The sequence below is a fragment of the Linepithema humile genome, chromosome 4 (assembly GCF_040581485.1).
Source record: "Linepithema humile isolate Giens D197 chromosome 4, Lhum_UNIL_v1.0, whole genome shotgun sequence".
Lineage (NCBI taxonomy): Eukaryota > Metazoa > Arthropoda > Insecta > Hymenoptera > Formicidae > Linepithema > Linepithema humile.
The window spans coordinates 27,307,126-27,334,383 of NC_090131.1; the positions used below are offsets into that span (position 1 = coordinate 27,307,126).

A 27,258-nucleotide genomic window follows, 5' to 3' on the forward strand; every position below is an offset into this window, starting at 1 on the left:
AATGACAAAAAAGACAATAAACGTTTTCAGAATTAGAAGAAAGAGAAGATACAAAGAAAGAAACTCAGTTTGTTTTGACATATTGTGCTGATTGCCGTATGCTTTATTCTATTAATTATTTGAATTTAATGCCCTTTATATTTTTTTTTATTCATACAATTTGAATATTTTTCTTTCTTTTTATTGTATGTATTTTACCCAATTGAAGAGAGATTAAAGTTGCAACTAAAACGTTTTTATTTTTCAATTGATAATAGTTGATAATTCTCTAAAAAGAATTATTAATTCCGCATTCGTGGAACCACATTTTACGGTATTATAAAAAATATAAAAATTGGATGTGATGCAATACACAGCAGTCCATTTATTGCTCAAAGTAGGTCAATATTTTTTACAGTAACAATAGACTTTTTTCAGATGAAGCTCGCAAATAATCTCACGAATCTCATAAATAATCTTCTGTTTCAATCGTACGTAAATGAATATTATAAGTTGAAATATATCCTAAAAAAGATATCACGTCATTGGTAAACTTGAAGCAATATATCTAGATATATTTGGAAAAGGGAGAACACAATGCGTTTTATACAAGCTTAGGTACATAAAAAAGCTCAATAATTTCTCAGATAGAAGATAATTATTTTGTATTCATACGTTGATTATTCTTAATCCGCATAATCCCACTATTTAATCAAACAGAATATTATTTACACATGCGTTGATTACACAGCGGGATCGATTTGATTATAATTAAGCGTAATTATTTCCTTATTGACTCAGGCAGGCACTGGGCACCAAGTGATTGTTTTAATAATATCTACAGAATCTTTATGTAGGAACTTCCACCTGCAATTATACAAAAAAAAAAAAAAAATGTAACGCATTTATTTGACATAATTACTGATTTTATCTAATTAAAATTTGTAATTTTTTTTTGTTTAGTATTTGTAGTAAAAAGATATTGAATAAAATTTAGTGTATTTAATGTGCTATGTTAACTTACTTGGAAATGATTGGTGACACCGTAGTAAGGATACACGCCACCGAGAATATAGCGATAATAACCATTATGTCTGATACGATACTCGCCCGGTTTAACGTCCTGTGGGATTTTCCACGTAATGGTCACCTGACTCGATCCCAGTATCATCGACGTCCTTGTCCATTGAAATCTAAATGCGCATATGTATCTGATTACAATTTATTGCGTTAAAGATAGAATCATACAACTAAAAAAAAAATAATGAAATTGTCGTTCTCTTTATTGTTTAAATTGTTTTCCAAAATCGACTATAATCAATATCGCATATGTTAGAATAATTCTTATAACATGATGTTACACACTTGGTCTCCCAATCAGCATCCGTGGCTACTGGTATCCAAACTTCATCATTTCCTAATTTCTCCACAGTTAAAAATGTCATCTCCGTCATTAAATTATTACGAGGATGACCGGAAGCCTGCAATGAATATTAGAATTACAAATATTAGAATTGCAAATTGAAATATTTTATTTTCCTTCCGATTCATTATTCTTTCTACTTCATTCGTAATTAAACACGCCAATCTATCTGTATTACTCAAAGATCAATAAGTGAGAATCTCGCCGTTTTCATTCCGTAACACATTTATTTGAGATAAAATAACAAAGCGACATATTTTACATTTAGCGCAGCTGAGATCGGAAGCAGCCTTAGCAAGAAAAGTTTTTCCGAATGATCTATAGGAGACAAGGAAAATTTCTAAATTGACCTCGCATAAATCGCGATACTCGTAAGTTATGGTGATTTATTTGTGTCCGCTTTCACGATGCATCTCTCGCGCTTCCGCCGCCGGAAATTATCGCCAGAAAGCAATTTACGATTACTTAATCCATTCGTACCGCGTCACCAAAGGCAACCCATTTTCCGAGCGTTACGCGAGCGCGCGAGAAAATGTCGCGTCGCTTTTTATTGCATGACTCAATCGCGATAACAACACGATCTGCCACGATTAGCGTTGAATGACTATTTCCGTCACTGAAAAGATCGAGAAAGGAGCGACGCAAAAATTACTCTTCCAGTTCATTTATCAAATCAGCGGAGATATGGGCGTGAGTTAAAAAATGCGAAATTTTTTCAACATGAAAAGATTATATATAATAAACGATATTAAATGGGTTGCATAATTTCTAGCATTTTAAAGTTAACGATATACATATGTAACGATCATAAGTAATTTACAACAATAATTAACAACAAGAATTAACAACAATAGTAAGTATATTCAATAATAAATGTTCATACGTTAATCAATAACTAATTAGTGACGTATATTGTAATAATTCTCAATTTATTATTAGACATCTAATTAATTATCTAATTTACGTCGAATATTATGCGTAGATCAAGTTAATTTATGACAGACTAAAATTATTTGACGCGTGTCTGTTTACTCGTTATTCACTCGTGTTACAAGCCGTAGTGGCCTTGAGATAAGGGATAAAGAAGGTAAGACGGGGAAATGAACGAGAAATGGCAGCGCAAGGTCTTCCTTTGTGCGAATTTTTGCGAAAGTATCTCTCGCCTTTTCATAATATCGCGTTAATTCGGTTCTTGCTTCTCCGAAAATTCCACTGCAGGATTATTCGCGGGAATTACGTTAAATAATTAATCTCTTTAAAAATACGAAAAATGTTATTCTTCCAATGATAAGATCGATAACAATGTAATACACGATATGTGGCGTAACATAAATATCGTGACGCAAAAAGTAATTACCGCATTGCGACACAGTTTGGTTATAGTAGTTGATTTTGCAAAATTTTCCTATTGACGCGCACGCGACCTTGGTTAACGGCAGTTATATCCGAATTCAATTCGAAATGCATCCCGATGTATTAAAGGTTGATAATTGCGATGTTTACAGACGGCCGGCGCGCACAGTTCGCATGGTAATTGATTCATTTCGCAGTATACGGTCGTGCAATGGTTTGCAAAGCGCCGTTACTCTCAAATGGAATTGTACAGGACACAATCTACCAACGTTTGCGCAACCGTACCAGTCTACCCTCGATCCACCCCAACTCTATTATGTCACGTTTCGTAATATCTTTGTATAATATCCATACAAATTTGATATGGTTCACCGTTACGCAGCTCTTATTAGAGAACAGAATCTGACGATGCTGTACGAAATTTCCGTTGCGATTTTTGCAAAGTGATATCGGCAGTACGAAAGAATCACTTACGAAAGTTGCCGTGATCGTATCACCCGGCGACGCGACTTTCGACGGCTGCTGGACACAATCGCCAAAGTTATGCCCCCATTTCGGGGTGTCGTAGAGGACAGGAGGTACAAGAGTGATCAAGTATTTTTGTAGCAATTCCGGGGGTGACGGTCCTGATGGTACAGGTTTTTGCTGCAATATCGAATATGATAAATTATATCCAACATAAATCTTTAACGAGAGAATAATTAAAAATCCATTAATGTGAAATAAATAATTGTATTTTAATGCAATTAATCATTGTGTGAAATGACAAATTAGTCGCCATTAAGATTAACTGAAATTTCTCGCGAAACTATTTCAGCGGAGATTTCAGCCATTAACGGGGAATAATGTTCTCGACATTTGAATCCGTGATAATTTTGCAAATGCATCTCTCATATTGCTGATATATAAGGTATTTTACCCACTTGAATGGCTGCCTGTACCAGCTCCCGGTATTGTCTCAAGTAAATTGTGAGCGTATGCGGACCATATATCGTCGATGCGCCTTCGTACCTCTGTATCTGAAAGTTAATAATTCAGTAACTATTATGCATTATGCATCGCGATGCGCATCCACGAGGAAATAAATTCGCAATTTAGAACGCAATACGAATGGACAAATCGCGTTTATGATCCCAATGATTTCGCTAATGTGCTAATTTACTTTCCCATTTGTCAAAACAACTGGCGTATTCGAGATTGAAAATTTCACAAACGATGCAAAAGCCCTGCCGGATCCGACGCGTTCCACGTGGCGGCTCCCAAAGTGGTCTCGATTCCTCGAACGGGCAGTTAAGTTTAGTAATAACAATAAGCAGTTTACTTGATACTCCTCGGGCGTCGTTATGTAATCGCTGTAAACATTGCACAGCCCTGCCACTATTACGGACGTTCTGTCGTCGGGCGCATCGTTCGTGACGTTCTTGATAGCCTCTCGCAATCTTCTTCCGGACATTGTCGTGAATTCGCCGGGTACCCCGGCGATAACGACGTTTCCAATCACGGCGACTTGCGTCGAGACGATGCTCGGTTGCCACTGATAAGGCAGCTTCATCTGAAGTCAGAGAGAAAAGGAAAAAGATCGCTCCGGTGATTCAGTCGACTGTCGAGGTAACGATTTTCGAAGCGTTTAATTACACTCCGCGCGCTGCGAATCACGTCATACCGACATTTCCATTTTTTCCATACGAATCGCAGGCCGTCGCTTATCGAGACGCGCGATAATTTTACGTAGAGTCTTATTGTCGGTATTTCCTCGTATGCGTATCTGTGAGAAGAATCTCGCACCTATGTCTGTGCACAGCGAAATCTCGCCAATCGCACACATCTAATTGCATACGAATGACAATGCTAATTGCGCGTCATAATAGATTCGAGATCGCAACGAGTGACGTGTGCGTTTTTGCGGAAAAACAAATATAGACTCACCCGACCGGTGGCTAGCAAGATGGGCTTCGCGCCGTGGCAACGAATGTCGTCCTTCGTCGGCGCAGCCAAGAAGTTTCGCACGGCGTTCCAAAACGGATTAGGCGTCGTCGTTCCCTGCTCGAAGGCGAACGAGCCGGGCCCGTCGGTGGTGCCAGCTGCGAAGCTGTAGCCCATCGCAGGTACGCAGCCCTGCACCTGTTCAGAAACCGGAATAAATCCCGTCTTTTTTTTTTTTTTTGACAGCTCGTCCGCGGACAACAATTACGACTGACAGCTGTAATTTACCTCCTCGATCTGACCCGTTGTGTGGTTGTAGTATTTCGCGGACTGCTTCGGCATGTCGACATATTGATGAACCACTCGCACCGGTCCGATAACTTCCGTCGCTTCGCCGCTCCGCCACAATCTCTGCAAAAATCAGGAAAAATTTGACGTGAGCGAAGCTTGCCGCGCGTTGAAATAATGGAAAGTTTTATGCGCGATTTTGAAAGGAATTTTTATTCAATTCCCAAGGTACTTTCATGAATGATATTGTGAGAATAAAAGGCTCTCCTTCGTCTTGTGCGCATTTCCGCGATTACTTGGAAAATGCGAAGGCGAAATTTGATTATGATTAATCGCATTGAAGATCGCGTGGATCGGGCAGATAAGTGAAGTGCATACTCGTGTTGTTCATAAAACTCAATGATCACGATCGACGATTTTCTCATATGGGAAAGCTAGTGATGCGGAAATATGAAGGTTTCACGTACGAATCAATGATGCATAAATCAATGGGTTTATAAGCAATAAGGAGTATTATAAGAATAAGAAGCGAATTGATATTCAAATGCAATCGCAATTGCAGTGAGATTAATCCAATGTCGTTCAAATGTGATTATTAGATTCCTATAGGTTTCGCTTGAAATTACGTGGAAACATTCCATAATCTGCGAATGAAGCAACAAATGCATTTACAACGTGTGTATTTCTCCGCGTTTATTTATTGCATGTAATTCATTCATACCGCTGTCTACATTTCCTAGTAAATTAACAAATATTGAGTTTACCAGGAACAAAGTAAGATATATTAATTAAATAACGGTTTTGATCGCCTCTGAATAATTTGCGGATAAAGTGCAGTACACCATTAATTAATTACTTTATATTGACCTAATTAAACTTTTCAATATTCGCCCCGAGAAGTTAATTTTGATATGAGATAAATGATGGACATTTTCTAATAAAATTGGAGTTCGATTTTAGGCTTTATATTATATAATATTTTACATTATATCGTATATATAAATCTATATGAATAATATTTTGCAAAACGATGTGGGAGATTTTTCACACAAGAATATTTTAATTAAAAATACCATTATGCGTATATGAAAATATGTTCAGTCATCTTTGCAATTCGAAAGAAAGCAAAGCGATGGATATTATAAAAGTAGAGCATGCAGTTTAATCCTCTTTTGTTGCGGTTGAATTCCTTTTTATTAGCTCTGTTAATGAACCGCTCTGCTTATCATTCATCCTTCTGGCTTTTTAGTGAAATAGTACAATAAAAAGAATAATAACTTTTTAACTACATAAGAGTTACAGACAAGAGATACGTATATACGTATCTACGGCGGAAGTGATGTTTCGAAAAGGAATGAAAAACACGGCGCGTATACATTTCTATGAGATGCCGCGATACATCGCGCGAAATGCACGCGAGCGAGCGTGCGGGCGAGCTACTCACGCACGCACGCGTGAAACGTATTCGCCGTGCACAGCTCGGTCGGAGGAATATAACCGCCTTCTCCTCTGTGTCGTGGAAACTGTTCCTCTCTCCTTTATGATGCTAATCCCTCTTCACCAACGATGGTTTCGTCGGTCGTGCCCCCGTCACGCTTAAAGAGCATGCGAATATATGTTAATTATCGCACTGGCCTGCCGTTCGTACCGGCTTCTGTATTACGAGCTGCGGGCAGCGAAAGCACGCTGAAACGCCGCACTGTTTGTAACCGGACTCGTCGCGCGCATGAATACGCCTGAATACGCTTTACCTGAGTCCTGATTGCCCGCTTTTGCACGGAACGCAGTACTAATACGTTCCTACTGCGCACTCGTCACCGCGGCGTGATTTGGGTTTCCTAATGTGAGCTTTGATCGCGCTTTAAGCTAATTTTTCACAGCTTAGGTATTTGCACTTGGGAACTAATCGCTGCGATTTAAACCGCAATCGCTTTTTGGTTACGATGATTTCACGCCTGAGCGATTAATGCAAATTTGACTTGAGCATGTTTCTCTGATACGTACATTTCCCTTCGGAATGCGTGCTGCCGCTTTTAATATAAGTAGTGAGCATTGTCAAAATATACAGGATAAATATGTCAAAAAATACGCAGAATGCATTTATATTTGTAGAATTTGTCGAAAACATTTTCCAAACAAATATTCAAAAGTTTTCTTGAAGACGCTTTTTAGGTTTGGGCTCAAGTTCTAGAAAAATTTCTCTCGGCGAAACTTTAATTTTTTCCTACTTTCTCCGGACTGTCTTACGTCGATATTTGGAAACGCACAAATCGAGGGTCATTTGTATTCGAGCATCAGCGAGTCGTCACTGTGTACAATAGTCCGACTGCTATCTTCACTACGCCGTCGCCGTCGCCGCGCCGTCGGGAGGGAAAGTAAGTGGCGGAAGGTGCCGGTTGCGTGTGCGAGGAGATGCGATGCGAGATACTGCGGCGGCCGGGACGCGAGAGAAGAAACTATGACGAACAACGTTCGAATGGACTTCCAGAGGTGCGCGCGCGAATGCTGTCCGCCGCGGCACACCACAGACATAACAGGCGCCGCGCGTAGCTTTCCCGTCGCATCGTTTTTTTTTTTTTTTTTTTATCTTATGGTGTCACGAGCGACAGATTAATGCGAAACGATGATAAGCGCGACAGTCGAACAACACGAAGCATCGTTCTTCATCAAACGGGGGGATAAACCACCATATTCTATCATTAGCCGCGATAACAGTGCATATCCTTTAATGACGACGTTCAATTAATTTTAATGATGCGCGAATGGTCTTGATGTCGAACACGGCGGCGACACGGTGGTGAACTCGGTTGAATTCGGTTATGGAACGACTAATCAATCATCCGACGCAGTAATACGAGAATCGGCTCCCCTATCCATTTTTGCACAGATTACCGGTCGTTATCTTTCTAACTTCTCGGCGTTCTGAAATATCGATTACGTCGAAATGTAATATTAATGAGCCGAAGCGGCGGGCAACCTTGTGCCGACTTGCAACAATAAAAACGCGGCATGGGAACACTTCGACCCGGAAGACTCATTGATCTTAATCAAACGTTTTTCGTATTAGCATAAGTCGATCGTATCCGGTCGGGGTATCCGGCGTTCGCTGCATCGATCGCGGAATCAACTACATTAACAGCGATATCTGTGTGGATGTCGTTGATTAAACAAGATTTCTTAATATTATTGATATATCATGCTAAATACGTTATTAAAATTATTATCAAAAAATATGTAGCCTTAATGGAAAAACTTTTAATCATTATGTATACTTTCACAATGAATTGAATTAGCTTTAAAAGTAAGAGTAAAATATGGAATGAAATTGGCTAAACTTTATATGGATGCGTATTACTTCGCAAGTTTATGAAAGTCTAATTGCGGCATTTCGCATTCTCATGATTGTGATTTTAATTATTCTTTAGATCTGTTTCACTTAAGGGGAACCTTGAGAGATGAGCGTAACAACGACGCAACGCGATCGATGCTTGGTGAAAGTGGGTTACGTCAGATGTGCCGAATTATAGGGAATTATTATTTTACATATTATAGAAATTACGTGCTACATCTGCTGGTATAATTCTGGAATATTCTCTGCAAATTTGGCACAGGCAATATTTGCTCTGATAAATATTAATTTTACTAAAGACTGTCATAATATTTATGTCTACCTGAAATAGCTGAATATAAATATTAAAATTAAATGTAATACAAAATATATTACACTAATAGGATTACAACAATTTAGTCAAAATATTAAATGCATTTTGAAATAAAAGATATGAATTTACTTTCACAATTCTAACACAATAAATTTTATTTATTTATAAGTAAATAATGTTAATGGATAACAATCAATAAATATATAATAACAGCTAATATTTGTTCATGTTATTAATTAAAATGTTGGAAACATTGATTTGTTTATACGAGAAATATTTAATTTCATAATTTGATTATTATGTGCGCGCTCTACAGCGTGCAAAATCATAAAAATTCAGATTCCCGCTAATCGACTTTTAGACTCAGAATTGCGCATGAATCAGTGTTACGTTATTAATGACGTTGTATAGTATCTGCCTGTGGACAGTTCGTCAGCGTATATCGTGTGGGCGTTCCGTCTCTGTACACTTCTACACGCACGGATGCAATTAAGAATACATATAGAGCTTTACACTAATCGAACACTACGTCAAAGAGCGCATTCAGTTAAGTCTGGCGCCGCTTAATTAAAGTTGCATTGTCGAATGTCTGCAATGAACTTTTTAACTAGATTTCTAATTATTTATGAAAAGATTTAATCGGCGATTTAATCACATAGAAAATAACTGTGTTGTACACTGTAAAAAAAAATTCGATAAATTTACACAATAGATGTAAAAGTAGCACGATTAATGACGAAAATACGAAATCGTGTAATTTTACGAAAGTATAATATATAATTATTATTGTGTGTATATCTTTATACAAATACGTCTATCTTTATTTTATATAAAATTTTATATACTTTACACACAAGCGATTGAATATTTCACAAATTTTATATAAGTGTCAAAATTTTTGAAAGTTTTAGCAGCAACAATAATATATTAGGTACCGCGGAAAGTTCGTGTCGTTTTTTCCGATGAACGACATCTCTTAGAAAAACGACACGAACTTTCCGCGGTACCTAATACATATTTTATTTTACATTATATTTTACTTTATAATTTATAGTTACATTTTTATATAAATTTACAGTTGCATGTGCGCTCCGTTCAATTCTCAGGCGATGCGCCATGAATTTGAAATTAGGAACTGAGTTTCGGATAATTTATTCATGTAAGGCAAGTACAAGAATAACTGTGAATGTACTTGGGCGAATGCAGTCTGCTTTATCATAATAAAAATATTTGCAAGTTATGAATTTGTAAAATGTGTAAAAAATTCACACTTGCAACAGTGGTTCTGAAAATTACGCACTATAATGCAGTTGTAATTTTGCACTAATTTTATTTACAGTGTGTACAAGCTATTATTTGTCATAAGTAATGAATCCGCATAATAGGTTCGAGATTTATTGTCAGATGTATACTAATCGCGAACAAAACAAAATCGGATATACAGGGTGATTCAAAATAACCTGATGTCCTTGCAATGCCATATTCTTGAGCGAATTCTGAGACGATTTTTCCTTTTACAAAATTTTGTCCGAAGCTTAGTTTTCGAGTTATAATTGAAAATAGGTAGCAACTTACAAGTTCGGTACAACGGGCAGGCAGAGACGCGCAACGTATAATGAGACTATCAAGTGTTTATTATCGTCTCATGACGCATTGCCCGTCCCTGCCTATCCATTGTATCGGACTCGTAAGTAGCAAACTATTTTCAATTAGAACTCGAAAACTAAGCCTAAGACAAAATTTTGTAAAAGGAAAAATCGTCTCAGAATTCGTTCAAGAATATGGTATTGCAAGGACATCAGGTTATTTTGAATCACCCTGTATAACCGCACTGAAATAACAGTTGGGAATGAAGATAGTTCGAAATAACGTGTATCATGTTTGCTGTTACGGAAATATCGTGGCAATATAATCTGCAAGAACAATACGCGGAACGTTGCAACAGTTTGCTTGAAGCCACTGTAGTTATAACTTGTTGGAATTAAATTATGTTAATGCGAGCTTAAAGGGAGTTTTCTCCATTTCACGAAGTCCCTCGGGAGACTTTTGCTCTGCGAAAAAGTATTTTGGAATGCTTGTTTCCTTAATAGCCTTAAATGATATTACACACAAAATTTATACTTTTGCATATATTTTTCCGTAATAATATTTATATTTTTTCGGAAAACAGATGGTATAATATTGTTTTTTAGAGTATTATAAAAAATTCATCGTTATTGGGAAATTTTTTCACGTAAAAGCTACTGTTGTTTGTTTTTTTAACGCAGACGATAAAAAAATTCCAGAGCGATTTATCAAAATTACGAGGTAAAAATGACCATATAAGCATCGCTCGTGTGTCTGATATCTATATCGAATATAACTGATAAAACACAAATAAAACAAGAAATAAGTAATAATATAAAATAATGATAAAAGTAATAAAGAGTAATATTGATCATAAATAACGTTTGCGACGAATTTTTCTCTCTCGATAAAGTTCATTTCTCGAGATTGATCATCGTACTGATCCAACAAATGTAATACCGCAATTTGTTATTTCTGCGTCGCTCCCGATCTGGAACGCGCACGGCTTCAAACTTTTAATTTAGTTTCCGCCCGATTAATGCGAATTCATACCGCGGCTTAGCATCCAATCGTATACGTACGCAAAGTACTTTAAATACAATCCGGTTCTTCAAAGGTACATGAGAGGATTCCGCAGCGCAGGTAACTCCGCGCTGCGGAAGTTTCGCTGTAACGTTCCACTGTCGAAGACAGAATCGCGTATGCCCGGGCATCCGAGCAAGTCGCTTCGATCAAAACGACACAGCCACGCAAAAGAGAAATGCAATTCCCGCGAACGTAACGGAAGCGAACGTAACTTGGCGTAGCCGAGCTCGCCGACGTGTGCGTCATACGTAAGAAATTCATCTTTCAGAAGATGATAATGTCAGCGCGCGAAGCGTTCGAGTTTTCGCGTGTTGAAAAAAATTGCGCTTAAAATGTCTCGCAGCATCGGCAATATATGAAGCCAGCTTTAATTCACTAATTGAAATGCGATAGCCCTCGGATCTCGTATATTGAATTTCCCGCATAATCTATGGTCTTACCGCTCGAATGATGATCACCGCGCGTTTCTAATTACTTACCCGAGCCAACTCTTGCATATTCAAATGTCGTTTATGATAAAGCTCGCATTAAACTAAGGAGACCGAGGCGTTTTAATTTGCCTTCATTAAAATCATAAATGTAAATGTGTGAAAATGTTATGCGATCAACCGTTTATACGGTTCTTGGCAAACCGCATTGGTTCTCCAGTTACGCAATCGCGTTTTCACACACGCGGCTCTCATTTGTGGAAGACAATCGATAAGCCCCTGCTGCGATCGAACAAAAGCTTTTTTGCGACTTCCGCTTGCACCTTGCTCGAATCCTGCCCCTCGGGAGGCATGTGTGCATGAGTGTAAGGCAAACGTTAGAAAATCAATAGACACGCGATAACCTATTCTGGATATTCAGTGTTTCAGGATATTCAGTATATCGCAACGGAATCAAAAGGACTATTCATAGTTAAATATAGATGAAAGATATAGAAAGATGTAGAATAATCTTTTTGATCAATTGCGCGATTTCTCATATCGAAAAATCGCTTCTTCTCTTGGCTGTGTCGTGATTTATCGCAGACACTCTGTATGTAAATAACTGAAATATATTGTTTAATTTAAGATAAAAAAATAATGAAATATACGCGGCAGATTGCACTTTCTCTAGTCAATTTTTTAATTATAGATTTTTTATCAACTGGCATCGATAAGCGTAAAAGACGGAAACCTTTAATTATGATAGCGGAAATTTTAGATATGATTTTAGATTTTAGATGTGATTATATCATATATATTACAGTATCATCAATAATAACGGGATTATTATCGATAGCATTTGCGGAGTAAATGTCCGCAAACTTCTTACGCCGGATTCCCTTCTGAAGGATTTACCGTTATAAAATTCTGTTCGCACGCGACTACTAAAGTAGGTCAGCGTCAAGAGAATCGGTTAAATGTCAACGTTACATTTGACGCATGGGAAATATCATTAAATTGTTTATGTCTTTTCATCACTTTCAAGTGTACGATGCGGACACGAAATTATCCAACCCGCATTATCTAAATTTTGAACGAACATATGTTTATATAATAAAATTATTTCAGCAGCTTGTTTGCGGTGCTTAATTAACGTAAATCATAATGGCACAATTTCTTTACACTGAATTGCAAGTTATACATGTACAATTAGTACATATTAGTACATGTACAATTAGTTGCATATTATACCTTGAACAAATGGTAATGTTTGTATTGATGATATTTGTCAAATTGCACGTCCAATCATCGTATTTACTGCAATGTTGCAGCATCGCGCGAACTATTCGTGATTTTCGCTTCATAATTGATATTGTCGAGCGTTAATAAACGGATCGCAATATTAATTTCTAAATTAATTAATATCGAGCGATAACGTCCAACAATCTACGGCAAGTGTTCCCGTATTAATTAATAATGCCGATAATATGTATTATAGAGCTTTATATGCAAATATTTAAATTTTTCACTCGTTAAACTTACAAAATATAATGCATCCCATGCGATAAATAATGCACTATTTTATGTCTGCTAAACGAGAAAAATAGTTTGTTGGCATATAAGTTTTTTCCTACAATAGCAAGTTTTATCAGATACTGTGTAGACGGCAGAAGGAGAAAATTGCTTAAAGATATACATTTTTTTGCTGAAAATTGTCGAATAACTCGAGAAATATTTATGCAAAGTTCAGTCGTTTTCACATCAAATGTGCAATAACAGCGCCGATCCTGCTGCGACGGCAAAATTCTCTTTTTCCGTATGTCATTAAATTCCGGTAAGAGTGTAGAATCGACGCAATATTCGCAGCAAAATATTTTTCGGCGAGGCGTTAAAATTTCGCAATGTTAATTGCCGCACTCGTGTTGCTAACACGGAACACTTTCCACATGCAAATACAGCAATTACACATATGCTGCGATCGTATTTCTAGCGAAATAATGGGCAATTACCGAAATATATATGAGTGCTATCTATCGGGCGGTTTCAAATTTCATTGTATGTTACAATGTATACGTTACCATTGATACAATGTATATGTTAATCAGTATAATTCGTCCTATTATATGTGCATTAACTTAATAACATGCGTCATCGTTAAACAGGCAATCGCGAGCTCCCCGTAAATTATTTTCACTTATAGATATGCGTTTTCCATCGTAATGCAGCCAGGGTTACGCATCTGCGAAATTTTCCGAGAAGGTTGCGTCAATACCGGCGCGAATCTTGGCCGCGATTCATTAATTACGTTGCGTGGATGCGTTTGTAATGAACTGGGAGAAATCGCGCGCCCGCGTTCGCACGCGTAATTATCGTTATCGTTTTACGGTTCATTTTCATTGGCGGCTTCGAGAGCGAGCGGGACATTGAAGTACGTTCTGTTGAAACTTGCACGATCGCCGGCATTCGGCGAGACAAGCAATTTCTAAAACAACTTTGTGATTATACGGAGTGTAATAAAGTGACGCGCGGTGTGTTGCGCGAAGGAGTCGGAAGCGGACTCGTCCTTGCGCGGGCGCGTAAAAATCGCGACATACTGCAATTCGCAATAGCGCGAGGCGTGGCGCGCGAAGTGTGTTCTTGGAAGATCGCGCGAAACGAGCTCGCGAGGGCCTCTTCAAGGCGGCGCGGTTGCGAGACAACCTCGTTCGGCCGCACTTTCCCACCCGGCACCCGACCAACATCATCAGCGCCGGCTTCGCTTTTGCCCTCGGTAAGTGCGAGTCGACGGCGACGGCCCATCATCCGGCCTACCTTGGAAACGGTTCTCATTGGGACGGATCGCGTGACGCCGATCTAATCGCGGCTGGGTGCAATCAACACATGCCCACGCATCGCCACCTCGATCGCCGACTAAGAAGTTCCTAACAAGAAGCCGGCGAGCTAGATCACTCGAGATCCGGGTTGGCGTAACGGAGGCTCGTCCCTTCGCGATATTTTCCGAATTATTTTGACATATCTAAAGTATAATGTTCATTCTACTAAAATTTTACCATTTTGCTTAATTAAAACTTTCCATTATTATTATAATTTTGAATGAACTAATTTCTTCATCATTTTTTTCTTCTTCATCTTTTCCACTTCAATTATTCAGCAATCTTGCTGATTTCAGCAATCTTGATCTAATTTCTGATTGCAGCGGTTTTTCTGGACGGTCGCTGTCGAGCAAAATTGACTGTGCCATTCTCCGTCGATTCGAAGTTAGAATGTATCTGTCGATTCTTAGCTCTTCGGCGTATGCAGCTAGAACTTTCAGCCGCGGAAGCGGAGTCTGTCTCTCCGCCGATGTGAGATAAGACCGTATAATGAGGCTGAGATGCTGTGCGATTGCGGAGCCCTGTTTTAAGACGTGGGAACAAGAACGTGTAAACACGTGGATCGCTGCAGTGACTTGTTCCATTTTTTCCCCCTCTCGCGCCGCGCCCCGAACCTCCGCCCACATCTCACTCACGACGACGATTCTCCGCCCGTGCTTAGCCGAGCCCTTGCACAAGCGGTAATATCAGGGCGTGCGGAGCTGTGTATCTCGGCGTGGGATAAAATTGGCCGCGGCTAATTAAAAACTGACGCGCTCGTTTGCGACGCAATTACTGATTAATGCCGACTAATGTGTTCTTGATTGGTTTCGCGATTAATAAACGATGGCACGGTGCGAGCCCGCTACGACTGGGAATCGTAATTGTTATACAATAGCGCTTCCCTTTGGCATCACCGGTAATGTAATACTTTCCCGCCGATTGTCTCGGTTTCATAAATTCACGTCGCTCGTCATTCGCGTTATTGCGCGATCGTGCGTTATCGCGGCTGCAGATCTAATTCGTGCGTCGAACGGTATTCTCTAAAAATAGCAGGAGCCGATGCTTATCGACTTATCGTCACGTCGCCGACAGTCAATCGATTTCCGCCGGCTTTACCGCCGCTCCAATTTGATCCGGCGCGGAATAATAATAACGACACGCGCGCGTGTATCAGGAAGAATGACGCGTATAAGAAAAATACCTGGCTTCCTGACGTTACGACACAGTTATTCAACCGGAGAGGTTTCACTCTCGCTTTGCCATTGAATGGCCGTGTGCGCGAAATCCGAATGCAGGAACGCTGACTATCCTCCGCCCCTCCCCCTTCCCCCCCCCTCCCCCTCCGCTTCTGCTCTGCCATCCGTTCTACTGCTCCAGAATAACAAGCGCATCCCGCGTCGTATTTTCTAACGACCATCCTGGAAAACATGTCCGAACACTTTTACCCTCCGCAGGCCCATCGCTCTCGGTGCCGTAATACCTGACACTTCGCCTTTCTTCGCGGCAAACGCGCTGCGTAACGGCTATAAGTATTCCGCTACAGCGGCGTGCCATTGAGTCGTGAATGAGAGAAATTACGGTCGTAACGGTAGAAACCGCTGCTGAATCACTTTGTTATTTAAATAAACCTTTAAGCCGCATCAACGCGCGTTCCACATGGCGCTACGGGCTCTGTGTTCATTCGGCTACCGAGAATTATATAACATTGCAATTAATTGGAAACTGCGGATAGAAGTGTACATGGCGGCATTTCGACGGCTCTCGCGGGCCATAATTTAAAAATGCTCGAGGAAATACAAATTGCATCTCAATGTTCGATCGCGTGTTTTTTCGCGATCCATTGACGCTCGGGAACTTCATTCACCGCCGCTGCGATTGCCTGTAAATTTCTGGAACGCGGCTAAAAGCTGCGGATGCCGCGTACCGGGATAATTAACCGATCGTCATCTCACTTATTAGACTTATCATTTTGTACTATTAGCAGCCGCCATTGTATCGCTTCGTGCTTAACCGCGCGGAAAATATACCGATGCTTCAATGCCATATCTTATCGGATGACACGTAAATTATGGCATTGCACGTCGCTATGTTACGTTGCATCGCGCCGCATCGCGCCGCATCGCGATTGCATTGCGAAGCGAATTCATTGAATCGGAGGAACGATAAATGCGCTTTACCGGCTTTTCAAGAACTTCGCAATCGTTATTTCGCGCTCATTGTCGAAATATTAAAACTGAAGGTTTCGCTGCTCCTCATTAAGCCTTGATTTGAGTCATGCGAGCAATTTTGTACGTCTGTTTTTTTTTCCTTCGTCTCGCTAATGAGATTTATAATTTACAATGACATTCTGAACAAACACAACTTTATTACGATCCAGATGCCTCAAACAAAGAGCAATTTCACTGTAGTTACGTGTTACCGGGAGAACTGCGAGGGCCTCGGGCCGAAGAGATTGTGTTACGTGGAAGTCCGTGCAACTGAAGGATGCCAATGGAATCCATGATGGTTGGCCACGTACGCGGCGGAGGAGGTGAAATAGTTACTCAGCCTTGGACAGCGGAACAAAAACATTGCGCCGAATTAGGTTGCGTCGCTGCTGAAAGCGGCCTTAGGAGTCTTAGCGGAGCCAGTAGTACGAGCGTAGTTCGGGGTGTGCCAAGGATACGCCGAGACATTTCTTCCCCACGTTTTGTAGGCGCGCGCGCGCGTACGTTCCCACACGATTGTATTGAAATGCGCCTCGTAAACAATACATTGCGTCATGTCGCGGGGCCACGCCACTGTAGAGCACCGAAGGAATTGACACGGGCGTGACAGCGGGAGAGCAAGGGAAAAGGACGGAGGGCAGGAGCGAGTCCCCGGGCCTCTCTGTATACAGAGCCGAAGTCAAACGAAACCCCGCACGAAACGTCCCCCGTTAAAATTAACACCTCGCCGTTTGAATAATAACTAAAGCGAGATACGAACGTGATTCAGTGCTCGATGGCTCGGCGGATAAGACTATATATACCCCTTGCACGCGGCTGATAAGCAAATTAATTCCGCGATCCGAATTAATGTCGATCAGTTAAATATTAATAAAGCCATTTTGTCCTCATTTTAATATTTTTAATTTTAATATTCATCTGGAAAATTTTATGAAGAAAGAAAGTATAGTTTTTGCCGCGATTATGTATTGTTTGAACCATTATATTTGAAGGAACAAGCAGAGAAGCTAATTGTAAGTGCTCTGTCGAGTTCATTTCGACGTATCGCAAAGGACTAAGAATCCGAGGACATAGCTCAATATTTAATTTCAGTCTAGTTGCCCCTTCGTATTCTTTCTTTCCCTGCCTTTCTTGCCTCAATGAACTCGAGTCTCGAGCAAATAAAATATCCTGAAATAGAATTTAGTAACGACTCCCGTCAGTGCGCCATTCTCCTTTGATGTTCCACCTTAAACTTTCTATGTTATATATATCTATTATTTTCCATCACATTTATGCGCGCTCGTATAACGTGCATTCGGCTGCGTTTGTTCCCGTATCGCCCAACGTATCTGCTTTGGCATTATGGTCACGAGCAAACCTCTCACGACTTCACGGTTATTAGAATCGTAACGGAGACGAATTGTACGTCCCTTCTACACTACGAAGTGGAATGTTAGGCGAGACTCCCTCCACGACAAAATAGCCCCGCTGAATAGGTTTCTTCGAAAAGACGGTGGAATAAGAACGACGTATTCGCTGTCGTCATCGCCGTCGCGTGACAAGCGTGATTTTTCTCTTTTCACCTGAGGAATTAGGCGAGACATAATTACAAGAGTGACATTTGCCAAAGAGCTCTTGCGACCGGGGTCACTTTACGGTGGCTCGAGCGTGGGAATATTGATAGAGTATTTCGCGTATTGATATAATAGAGTTTGTTAAATCTTGTTTTCATCGAGAAACTATATTTGATGTTGATATAACGAGAGTTGAAACTATTTATTAAACGCGAAAGGCTTTCTAGTTTGGAAACGAAATACTCAAATATTGTTAGTTAAACACGATGGAAATGAAAATGCAAATAATGTAGCCGTACAATCTACAATAGACGTAAAATACAGTAATCTACGTCAATGTAGCCTTGCTCGCGAAAAATGTGTTTAATTTTCTGAAAAAAAGTTCTTAGTATTCTGACGGATAAATCCTCGTGTTTCTGCAATACTTCATCACTGGCACGGTAGCAAAAATAAACACAGAGTTCTGCCAGCGAAAAAAATATTTGATAAATTTTGTTCAAACATTCCATGCATGCATGGTTAAAACATAAGCATCACTAGACTCTGTTTGGAATGCGCGCCAAATATTGTTAACGTTAATTAACATTAAATAAAAACTATATTTATTTGCCACATAAAAAAAAACTTTTCAAACAATATCCACAAAATTCGTATATTGATTTAACAGCTTCTCGAATACAATGGTGAAATATTTATCTAAACAACGCGCATTTATTTGATTGCTGCGGTAAAACTGCTGTTATATAGGCAGTAAATATTATCCAGGATAGAGATTTACTCTTCGTAACTGATGGGTATTGCGTTTTACGCGAACAAACGAGGTATATAATGTCTTCGGTCGCGTGAACGGTGAGAAAGTATCGTTGCGGCAGCATGCCCGTTCCTATTGCAGTTACGACCCTTGAACGAGTATATCGTTACACATCGACAGCTACGCCCTATTTTGTCATCTTTAAACTGTTGCTCACGAAGGACATAAGATTACGTAATCCTTCACCTGCAATCAGCGAGCGGATGCTGACACATATTACACGACGGAAATAAATGGATTGATCTCATCGATATCGTCATTTTCCACGCTATTTTTACCGCGAAGTGAATTTAAAATAATAATGCAAAATAGAAAATCAAGATTGTTACATATAACATTTGCCGGTAGAATAATTATAAACTAAAATAGAAAAGATTTATGTAACCTTTCTTCTGTTATTTTTTCCTTCGGTTTCATAAAATATTTACATTAAAATGTTCAAAGCAAACTGTTCTTTTTATAGAAGAATGCTTTTCCAACGGGACTATATTTCCAACCAGTTATGATTTCACTTATCCCTCAAGTATGTTGGTTCTCTGAAACATCAGTTCGGAATAAATTATCTATGAAAACTGTTTGCGATGCGCTTTTTTACCATCGCCGTCGTCGACGTTGTCGTCGTCCTTTTGAAAGAGGCTCAAATAGACGAAGCGAACTTAATTCAGCGTGGCACCAGAATTCCCTTATGAAACTCTGTTGCCACAGTCGTTGTCGAGTAATAAGCGACTGCGTAAGAAACGGGCTGACTCGCAGTCGAAAGAAAGCGGCAATATCTCGACGGTTTAACGAAATCGTCCGCGGATAACCTTCAATTATGTGTCCAGTAGGCAATGTCATTGGTCAAGAAAAAAAAGTGAAAAGAAGAAAGAGCGAGAAACGAATCGCTCGTGTATAATTAGCGTGCGATTCCCATACGAAAATCGGAATCTAGAGCGCGCGATTCCGCGCCTCGCGGAGTTGCGAAACACTCGCGAGCGTGACGGCGATCGGGCGATTTAGCGCGCCCGAATCGCGCAACGTTACGTAGCTCCTGCCTGCGTGATAAATGGAAGACAGAACGGATAACGAGGGCCGTTCTGCCCGCTTCTGTAATTCAGCAATTGTAAGCGAAGTACGCGCTGATTTGCACGCAATTATATTGGATTAGATTGATCGATCGTTTAAAGCTTTATAAGTGCATGTAGCGAGTGAAATTTTTTTACCCGAAGGAAATTTCTACGCGAGAGAGATTTCTAGCGCTGAGAGAGAGAGAAAAAAATAACGCGCGAAGCTTCGAACGATCGATCACTCTAATCCGATATAATTGCGCGCAATCGACGCACATTTCGCTCACAGTCGCCAAAGTAATAAATTTCAACATATCGCATGGAAAATAATGGAATCACGCAATCCGTTATTGAATAACAAGTCCGGCAATGATGCATGTTACGTAAATGCGCGACAAAAGAATTTGGGCTGAGATTGAAAGGTTTTTGTCGCTTATGATCTTGATCCGGATAGATTGCGCGTAGTCACTCGGGCGGGACCGACCTTTTTTTTCTCTTTTTTCCAACGCGTTCATCGGATCCCGTTCACGGAACGACGATGATGTGTATCTTACGTGCAAAGAAATAACATTGCTCGTTCGCGAAGACAAGCAGGCTTTGTCAAGAATTGCGTAAGCGAGAAATAGGGAAAAGAAGTTACCACGCCTTCGCCGAACGGCAAAACCAATATATCCAAGTATTAAAGTATTAAAGTTCGCTTCCTTCATAAAGACATCGTGTTTTCTATAAAAAATGACACTGTATTTATGCCGTGCTGCAATTATGAAACAAGAAGTATCGCGGAATAAGATCTATGCAAAGAAGTTGTTTCCGCTTTAAAAGATTGCTACATTTATGAAGGATGCTCGTGAAAATAATTCTGCAGCTTGACAGGCTTATTTAAAAACTGGCTTTTTTTTCATTAAAATGTGCGCGTTTCTTTCAAGCTGATTGGTTTCTGTTAAAACAAGCGCATTATATCAATTTAGAGAAAAACTTCTATTTCAAAATCTAATTTATGTCCCCTTTGCATCTCTCGGATTACATCACCAGATCGCGTGAAATTTTTCACAGTTTCGCAATCGAGAGACGTATACGACGCGTAAGTCAAGGGGGCAAGAAGTTTTTCGTAACCAAAGAATATTTCTCGCTTCAGGATGTTCCGCAATGCGTAGTCCGGTTTTATTCCGCGGCTCAAGGAATTCGGCGCAAATTTCGCGCATTAATTACGCGCGTGTGCTCTCTTCGCGAAGTAAAGTGCGTAAGCGATTTCACAAAAAACAGGATGGTATTAATTCGGCTATGAACATGCAAAGTGAGAACATCTTCCGTTACCACATTCTTTCGTTACGTTAAGAGTGGCGTAATATGTTTGCGCGCGTAGGGAACAATGATGCATAAACAATCGGCTTTCCTCCTATACCGCGCAATTAGTAATTAAATTTGTAATCATGTAGATAAAGAGATTTCGGATCACATTTCATGGAAATTCTCGTCGCAAAATTTCGCATTTTTTCATCAAGTATTACGCATTTTGCTAAAAATTGAAATTATCGTAACGTAAAATTTAATTTATTTTATTTAAAACTTTTTATGCAGATAAAAGAGAAAAATTGAAATATTTACAGCTGCATTTTTAATGCTGTTTGTCAAAGAAACAAAATTAAACGTTTTTTTCAATATAAAAGTATGAAACTTTTTTGTCTAACATTATTAAATCCCGTCAGAAAATTATTCGTAAAATGCGTCAGACTTTTTTGCGGGTGAAATTAAATACGCAATACTTTTGCTAAATTGGCAATTCTCTTATATAATCATTTTAAATTTCTTATCGATTTAATTTTACGTCCACTTATAACTTCCGCTGTTTCGGAATTCATTGAAATGAATAATGACTAACCCCCGCGAACATAGTTACCATGCAAATAACTAGAGAAATAAGGTTTATCCGCCGACGATTACCTGTCGCAGTCTTTCAACATAATTGGCTTTGACGGCCCAATCAATCCGCTGCATCTTTAACGACTAACCGTAAAATCCGGCGCAAGTGACGTCTGTGAGCGGAAGAACTGGCGACTCCGAATCCCGCATCCACCCGCCGCATAGCTAGGCTCCACCCGTAACCTTTCCGCCGACCTTCCCGTCGTCTTCCCGAGATCGAATCGGGCGTAACGGCCATGTTGAACACCGCGAGCGAAATGCCTTTCGGGATTTTCGCACGAGCGGCTTACGGGCGACATGCACTACCGCGGAGGCGAGCACGTGGAGCCGTGTGTTTTCTCACACACAAAAAGAGATGCGAGGAAGGGTAGAGTACGTCAAGCGGCAGGGAGCCTGAGGAGAGCGGTGGCGCACGAGGCCGAGAGCTTTTGCCCGGAACGGAACCCACCGTAAGGTGGGAGATGGATATAAGCCCATCGTCCGGGAATAATGCTATCAGTGACTTCGCGCTCGACGGTCTTGCATACGGGTTGAACGTGGTGTAAGCGGAAACGTGAAAACATCATGCTGAAGGTACAGGCTCCGCGCGATATGAGTGTGGCATGGAAACGAGTGTGTGGGTGGTCGGGTGGTTGGTTCCTGCGAGTGTGTGTCGCTCTTTCCACCGGCCGCGTTCGAGATTCGTTTCCGGCGCCGCGTTTATCATTTCAATGGATTTCTCATATTTATTCCACGTTTGCAGGATGCCTGTTACAATGTTAGATATCTCCAAACATTATTTGGAGTAGGCGGATAGGGATCTATTCATGTTTTTATCTGAAATGCGCTTTGCCGCGGTAAGAGAGCAGGAGAGATAGTTTCGAAATTGCTTTTGTTGAGCTGGTGAATAGGTATACAAAACGATAGAGTTCACTTTTTAAACTGTAATTAAAAAAGTATGATAAACAAAGATAAACAGAAGATTTGACTAATATTCTTGAATAGTCGAATTTATCATGTAAATAAAATATCAGGTATAGTAGGTAAAAAAACGTTTTTCTCTTCATTTTCAGTTTTTCTCTACATGTCGCCATAAAACTTCGGCTGAATATTAAATTCTCCGTAATTAAAAAAAGTCATCTGCATGAATTTTAGATAATATTTATTTTTTATTCTCTCACGGATATTTTTTTAATATTAAAATATTTCCTTGTATTATGTTTTAAAATCTTCTTTAATTACACTGTAATGTATGTCATATTTTGAATATAACATTTTATTCATTGAATATTACTAATATTACATATCCACCAGCGTTTTCCTGCGGATATTATTTGATATATCGATACTTTTTAAAAATTGTTTCGCAATGTTACGCGTAACATTTCATTCATTAAATATTACGTATCTTTAAAGATGTGTTTAAAAAATCAATTGCATTACTTTAAATTGCAGTTTTCAGATTTTCAGCTTTCTGAAGAATCTTATATTTCTGTTCCTTTTCGGTCTTCTGGTTTATCTCGAAGCATCAGAATCCGCATTAACTTTCTCAGCCGTGAATAATGTAGCCGAGGGTGGTAATAAACGTTTTATCCGCGATGTATCATTTTCATTGCGGTGAATAAGGAAGCAAGATCCTTAACCACTTCCGCGGCGTTGTATTGACTTACGATCTATCGGGTCGCGGATAACAAGGTCGCCGTGAAAGTGAAAAGGACGCTCTTCTCGCCGGCAGGACTTCCGGCTCGAGGCGTAACGAAACATCGAAACTCGAGAAGCGCGTCTGTCCAGAAACTTTCCCGATACATCAGCCCCGATGACTTTCCAAACTCGGCTTCGATCGGAATCTCGCATCTGGGTGACTAATGAAAATCATGTGCGATGCACGGAAATTCATTTGTCTGCTGTTACATTTTTGAATATCGGAGCGCATTCTCGGAAAATAGTTAACAAAATATATCTCGGAGAGAGAGAGAGCGAGAGAGAGAGAGAAAGAAAAAGAAAAAGAAGAGGAAACTATATAATCCTTGACACAACTGTTTGCTAACAATCTCGTTTTCCCACAGAGATTTACGATCGCGAATTGTGCCTTTCAGACGGTTGCCTTCCTCTGTGCCGCGTTGGCGTGCAGCAACGCGGTTGTTCTCAGCGGCTACAACGGCGGCGGCCATGGCCTGTCATACAGCGATTACAGCGATCTCGACGGATACGTAGGATCCGATCTCGTAGGATCCGCCGAATACAAAGTTTTGCCGACGGTCGCAGTCCCGGTGCACGCGGTGTCCGCCTCGCCATTGCACGTGGACGCAACACTGGACCATGGATTGCACGGCTACAAACATCACGTGGAGCATGACCACGACTACTACGTGAGTATCATGTTAAATTCTGCGTCGCAAGTGGTATTCACTTTTTTTTTTATCGCATCGTCGGCGTATAATTTTTCTGGAAACATTCAGCAATGTTTTGTGCGTTTTTTCAAAATTTCTTAAATTCCTTTTGAAAATTCTTCAAAAATAATTAACTTTAATTACTCTTGCAACGAACGCTGCAAACGATATGCCATTTTGAGAGAAAAGTGTAGTTTTTCTCGTAATTTTGTCTCTTATCGCTTGAGAAAAAGTTGTTCTCTCACTAACAACTCACATTAACAACTTTTAATAAAAATTCACGCAAGATCTGAAAAATGCAAAGCTGTGTTTCGAGTTTCGCGAAATTAGATCGTGTTTTATGGGCGGAAAGAGAACGTCTCTCTGAAAAGTATATGTTAATTTAGATTCCTGTCACTGAAAAGCAACGTTTGCGACGGCACTTCCTCCCCCTTAGCCGTATCTTATTGTCGGCTCTCATTGTCGTCGCTTTCTCGCAGAAGTTAATTGTCACCAGAAGCAGCGCTTCGAGTAATATCATATGACGGGAAAACGCGTCGCGCTGCATACTAAGATAATTACATCGCCGAAAAACACGTAGAATCAACTGCAGCACTGTGTAATCAGCATATTAATTATGTCTCATTTACTATTATAAACTTTTGACATTAAATTGCAAAATCGCTTTATGGAATCACAGACAATTCCAAGCAGAATATCTCATTCCAAATTTATTAAGAAATTTGTCATCAAAATGCAATTGCGAAGTTGCAAGTACAAGAGATATTCTGTCCATGTTCTATTCAATATTTGTTCAATAAATTAAATTTCGTCGAGTTATAAATTTTTCAAACTCATCTATTTTTTATTTTATTTTTTTAAACTATCTTGTTTTTATTTCTCGCACAAAAATTGCAATATTTCGTTATAGATATGATCAATATATGATTGCAAAAATTGGGATCCTTGTGTATCTATCAACGTTTTATAATACTATGAAGGATACAGAATACATTGACGGATCATCAAGTGACGTTAGTTCGTGACGTTCATATTAAGTGGTTAAAGTCTGAGCAATTTCGGTATATGAATATTTATCGCCAGCTCAGCGGAAACTCGCGTTATAATGGCACGTTGTGTTGTTGCAGTCGCATCCGAGGTACACTTTCAATTATGGCGTGCACGATCCGCATACGGGCGACGTGAAGACGCAGCACGAGGTGCGTGACGGCGACGTCGTTCACGGCTCGTACAGCGTGAACGAGCCCGACGGAAGCGTGCGTATCGTCGAATACACCGCGGACGACCACAATGGATTCAATGCCGTCGTGAAGAAAGTTGGACCGGCGATACACCCGAAGCCGGTGCCGATCATCAAGTACGTTTCGCCGGCGCACTACAACAGCTACGACTACGAGAAGCACTATTGATTTAGTCATCGTGTAAATAGCGTCGAATCGGGCGTTTCGTCAAAGGGCATTAATTAATCGATCTGTTAATTAATGTGAATGACAGTGATTTATTTTACTTTTCAATTAAATCAATTAAATCTGCTGAACTGGCGATCGACGTTAATTTAAAAAATTGAGTTTGTCCCTTTTGATATATAAAAATAGAATTTAAAAAAGTTCAGAGTTATATTTTTACTAAACTGTGATGAATAACATATATCATTGATGATTCAAATTATAAAAAAATCCCGAATCTTTTCATACAATGATGATAATTTTATTTGATTTTTCTACTTGTTGGAATAAAAGTATTTTTGTCTTAATTCTTCATTTCATTACCTGATGCCCTATTTCGAAGCGTCTGATTGCATTGAACAGCATCAACGCGAGAACCGATTATTTTCAGGTAACAGAAGTAGTTTTATCTATTTATTTTACGCTCCATTTAAGCCACGAAACCGCACGGAGGTGTCTATCGTTTAAAAAGAGAACCATTTAATGGCATTGGAATTGAGATGTGACCGCGCATGTCTGAACTATCGATTTATTTACAAGTATGATAATATATAAATTTCATCGACTGTCACGACGCCTCTTGTGCTTTCCGTTTCAGGCATCGCACACGTTCGAAAATACATGCAATGCCGTGAATAATTTAGAAAACAAAGATAGTATGCAAATGATTTGCTGTCTCGTAGAAAATGTTACGCTGATCTAATCGTCGAACGAAAAGTTTTCCAATTTGCGTGCAATAACATTTAATTTAAACTTAGATTTACAGAGCTAAACTTAAATTTATTTTGGGGGCAAAAGTCCGCCGTCATTGAATTAGAATACAGCGAGAAAAAAAGTAGACGTATATTTAGAAAAGTATAACACAGATAAAAATCATCAAGTAGAGATTAGATTTTGTTAAAAATAAGAAAAATACAAATGTTAAGTTTTTTTGTATCCACGTGTGCATAAAATATGACATCTTATAATATATATTTTATAATATGTGAAAACGGGAAAGTTGTAAAAAAGAATTGATAATAATAATAATAAAACAATTGTGTAAAATTTATTTGTGTCAAAATAAAAATATCTTACTTTATTACGCATGACGTGACGCATTTATTAAACATGACGCAGATATCACTGTTGTGATAATTTCTCGCTGAATATTGATTTTTCAACTAACTTGTTATTTAATTTTTATTCAATGAAAAGGAATTTAATGATAACGAAATTATATTTGCTTATGGTTTTTTTAAAGAAATTTTTAAAGAAATTCAACGAAATGTAAACGTCTCTAGTTTTTTCAATAATATAACACAATGAGCATTATTATAGTTTCAAAGAAAATGAGTTTCCGTACTATTAAAATTAATC

At 39.4% G+C, this 27,258-nt stretch overlaps 2 protein-coding genes across 4 annotated transcripts in view; one reads left to right on the forward strand and one right to left on the reverse strand.

The window, feature by feature from the left end:
- Nucleotides 1-339: 339 nt before the first annotated feature.
- Nucleotides 340-27,258, reverse strand: part of CDase (neutral ceramidase) — a 39,029-nt gene continuing 12,110 nt past the window's right edge. For 2 of the 3 annotated variants that reach the window (XM_067353216.1, XM_012371797.2), the window contains exons 8-15: nt 4,967-5,089; nt 4,682-4,876; nt 4,077-4,307; nt 3,679-3,774; nt 3,230-3,400; nt 1,345-1,460; nt 1,004-1,172; nt 340-846 (exon numbers count right to left, since the gene is read on the reverse strand). In XM_067353216.1, coding sequence (XP_067209317.1) covers nt 829-846; nt 1,004-1,172; nt 1,345-1,460; nt 3,230-3,400; nt 3,679-3,774; nt 4,077-4,307; nt 4,682-4,876; nt 4,967-5,089 — 1,119 coding nt within the window. In that variant the 3' untranslated portion in view covers nt 340-828. The remainder of the gene's footprint in view (nt 847-1,003; nt 1,173-1,344; nt 1,461-3,229; nt 3,401-3,678; nt 3,775-4,076; nt 4,308-4,681; nt 4,877-4,966; nt 5,090-27,258) is intronic. The other variant, XR_001101214.2, reaches the window with a different exon arrangement.
- LOC105675036 (cuticle protein 7-like) lies at nt 22,513-26,950 on the forward strand. The gene is made up of 3 exons (XM_012371806.2): nt 22,513-22,658; nt 24,161-24,433; nt 25,582-26,950. Exons 1-3 carry the CDS (start codon nt 22,650-22,652, stop codon nt 25,861-25,863), a joined length of 564 nt encoding a protein of 187 aa, XP_012227229.1. The 5' UTR covers nt 22,513-22,649; the 3' UTR covers nt 25,864-26,950.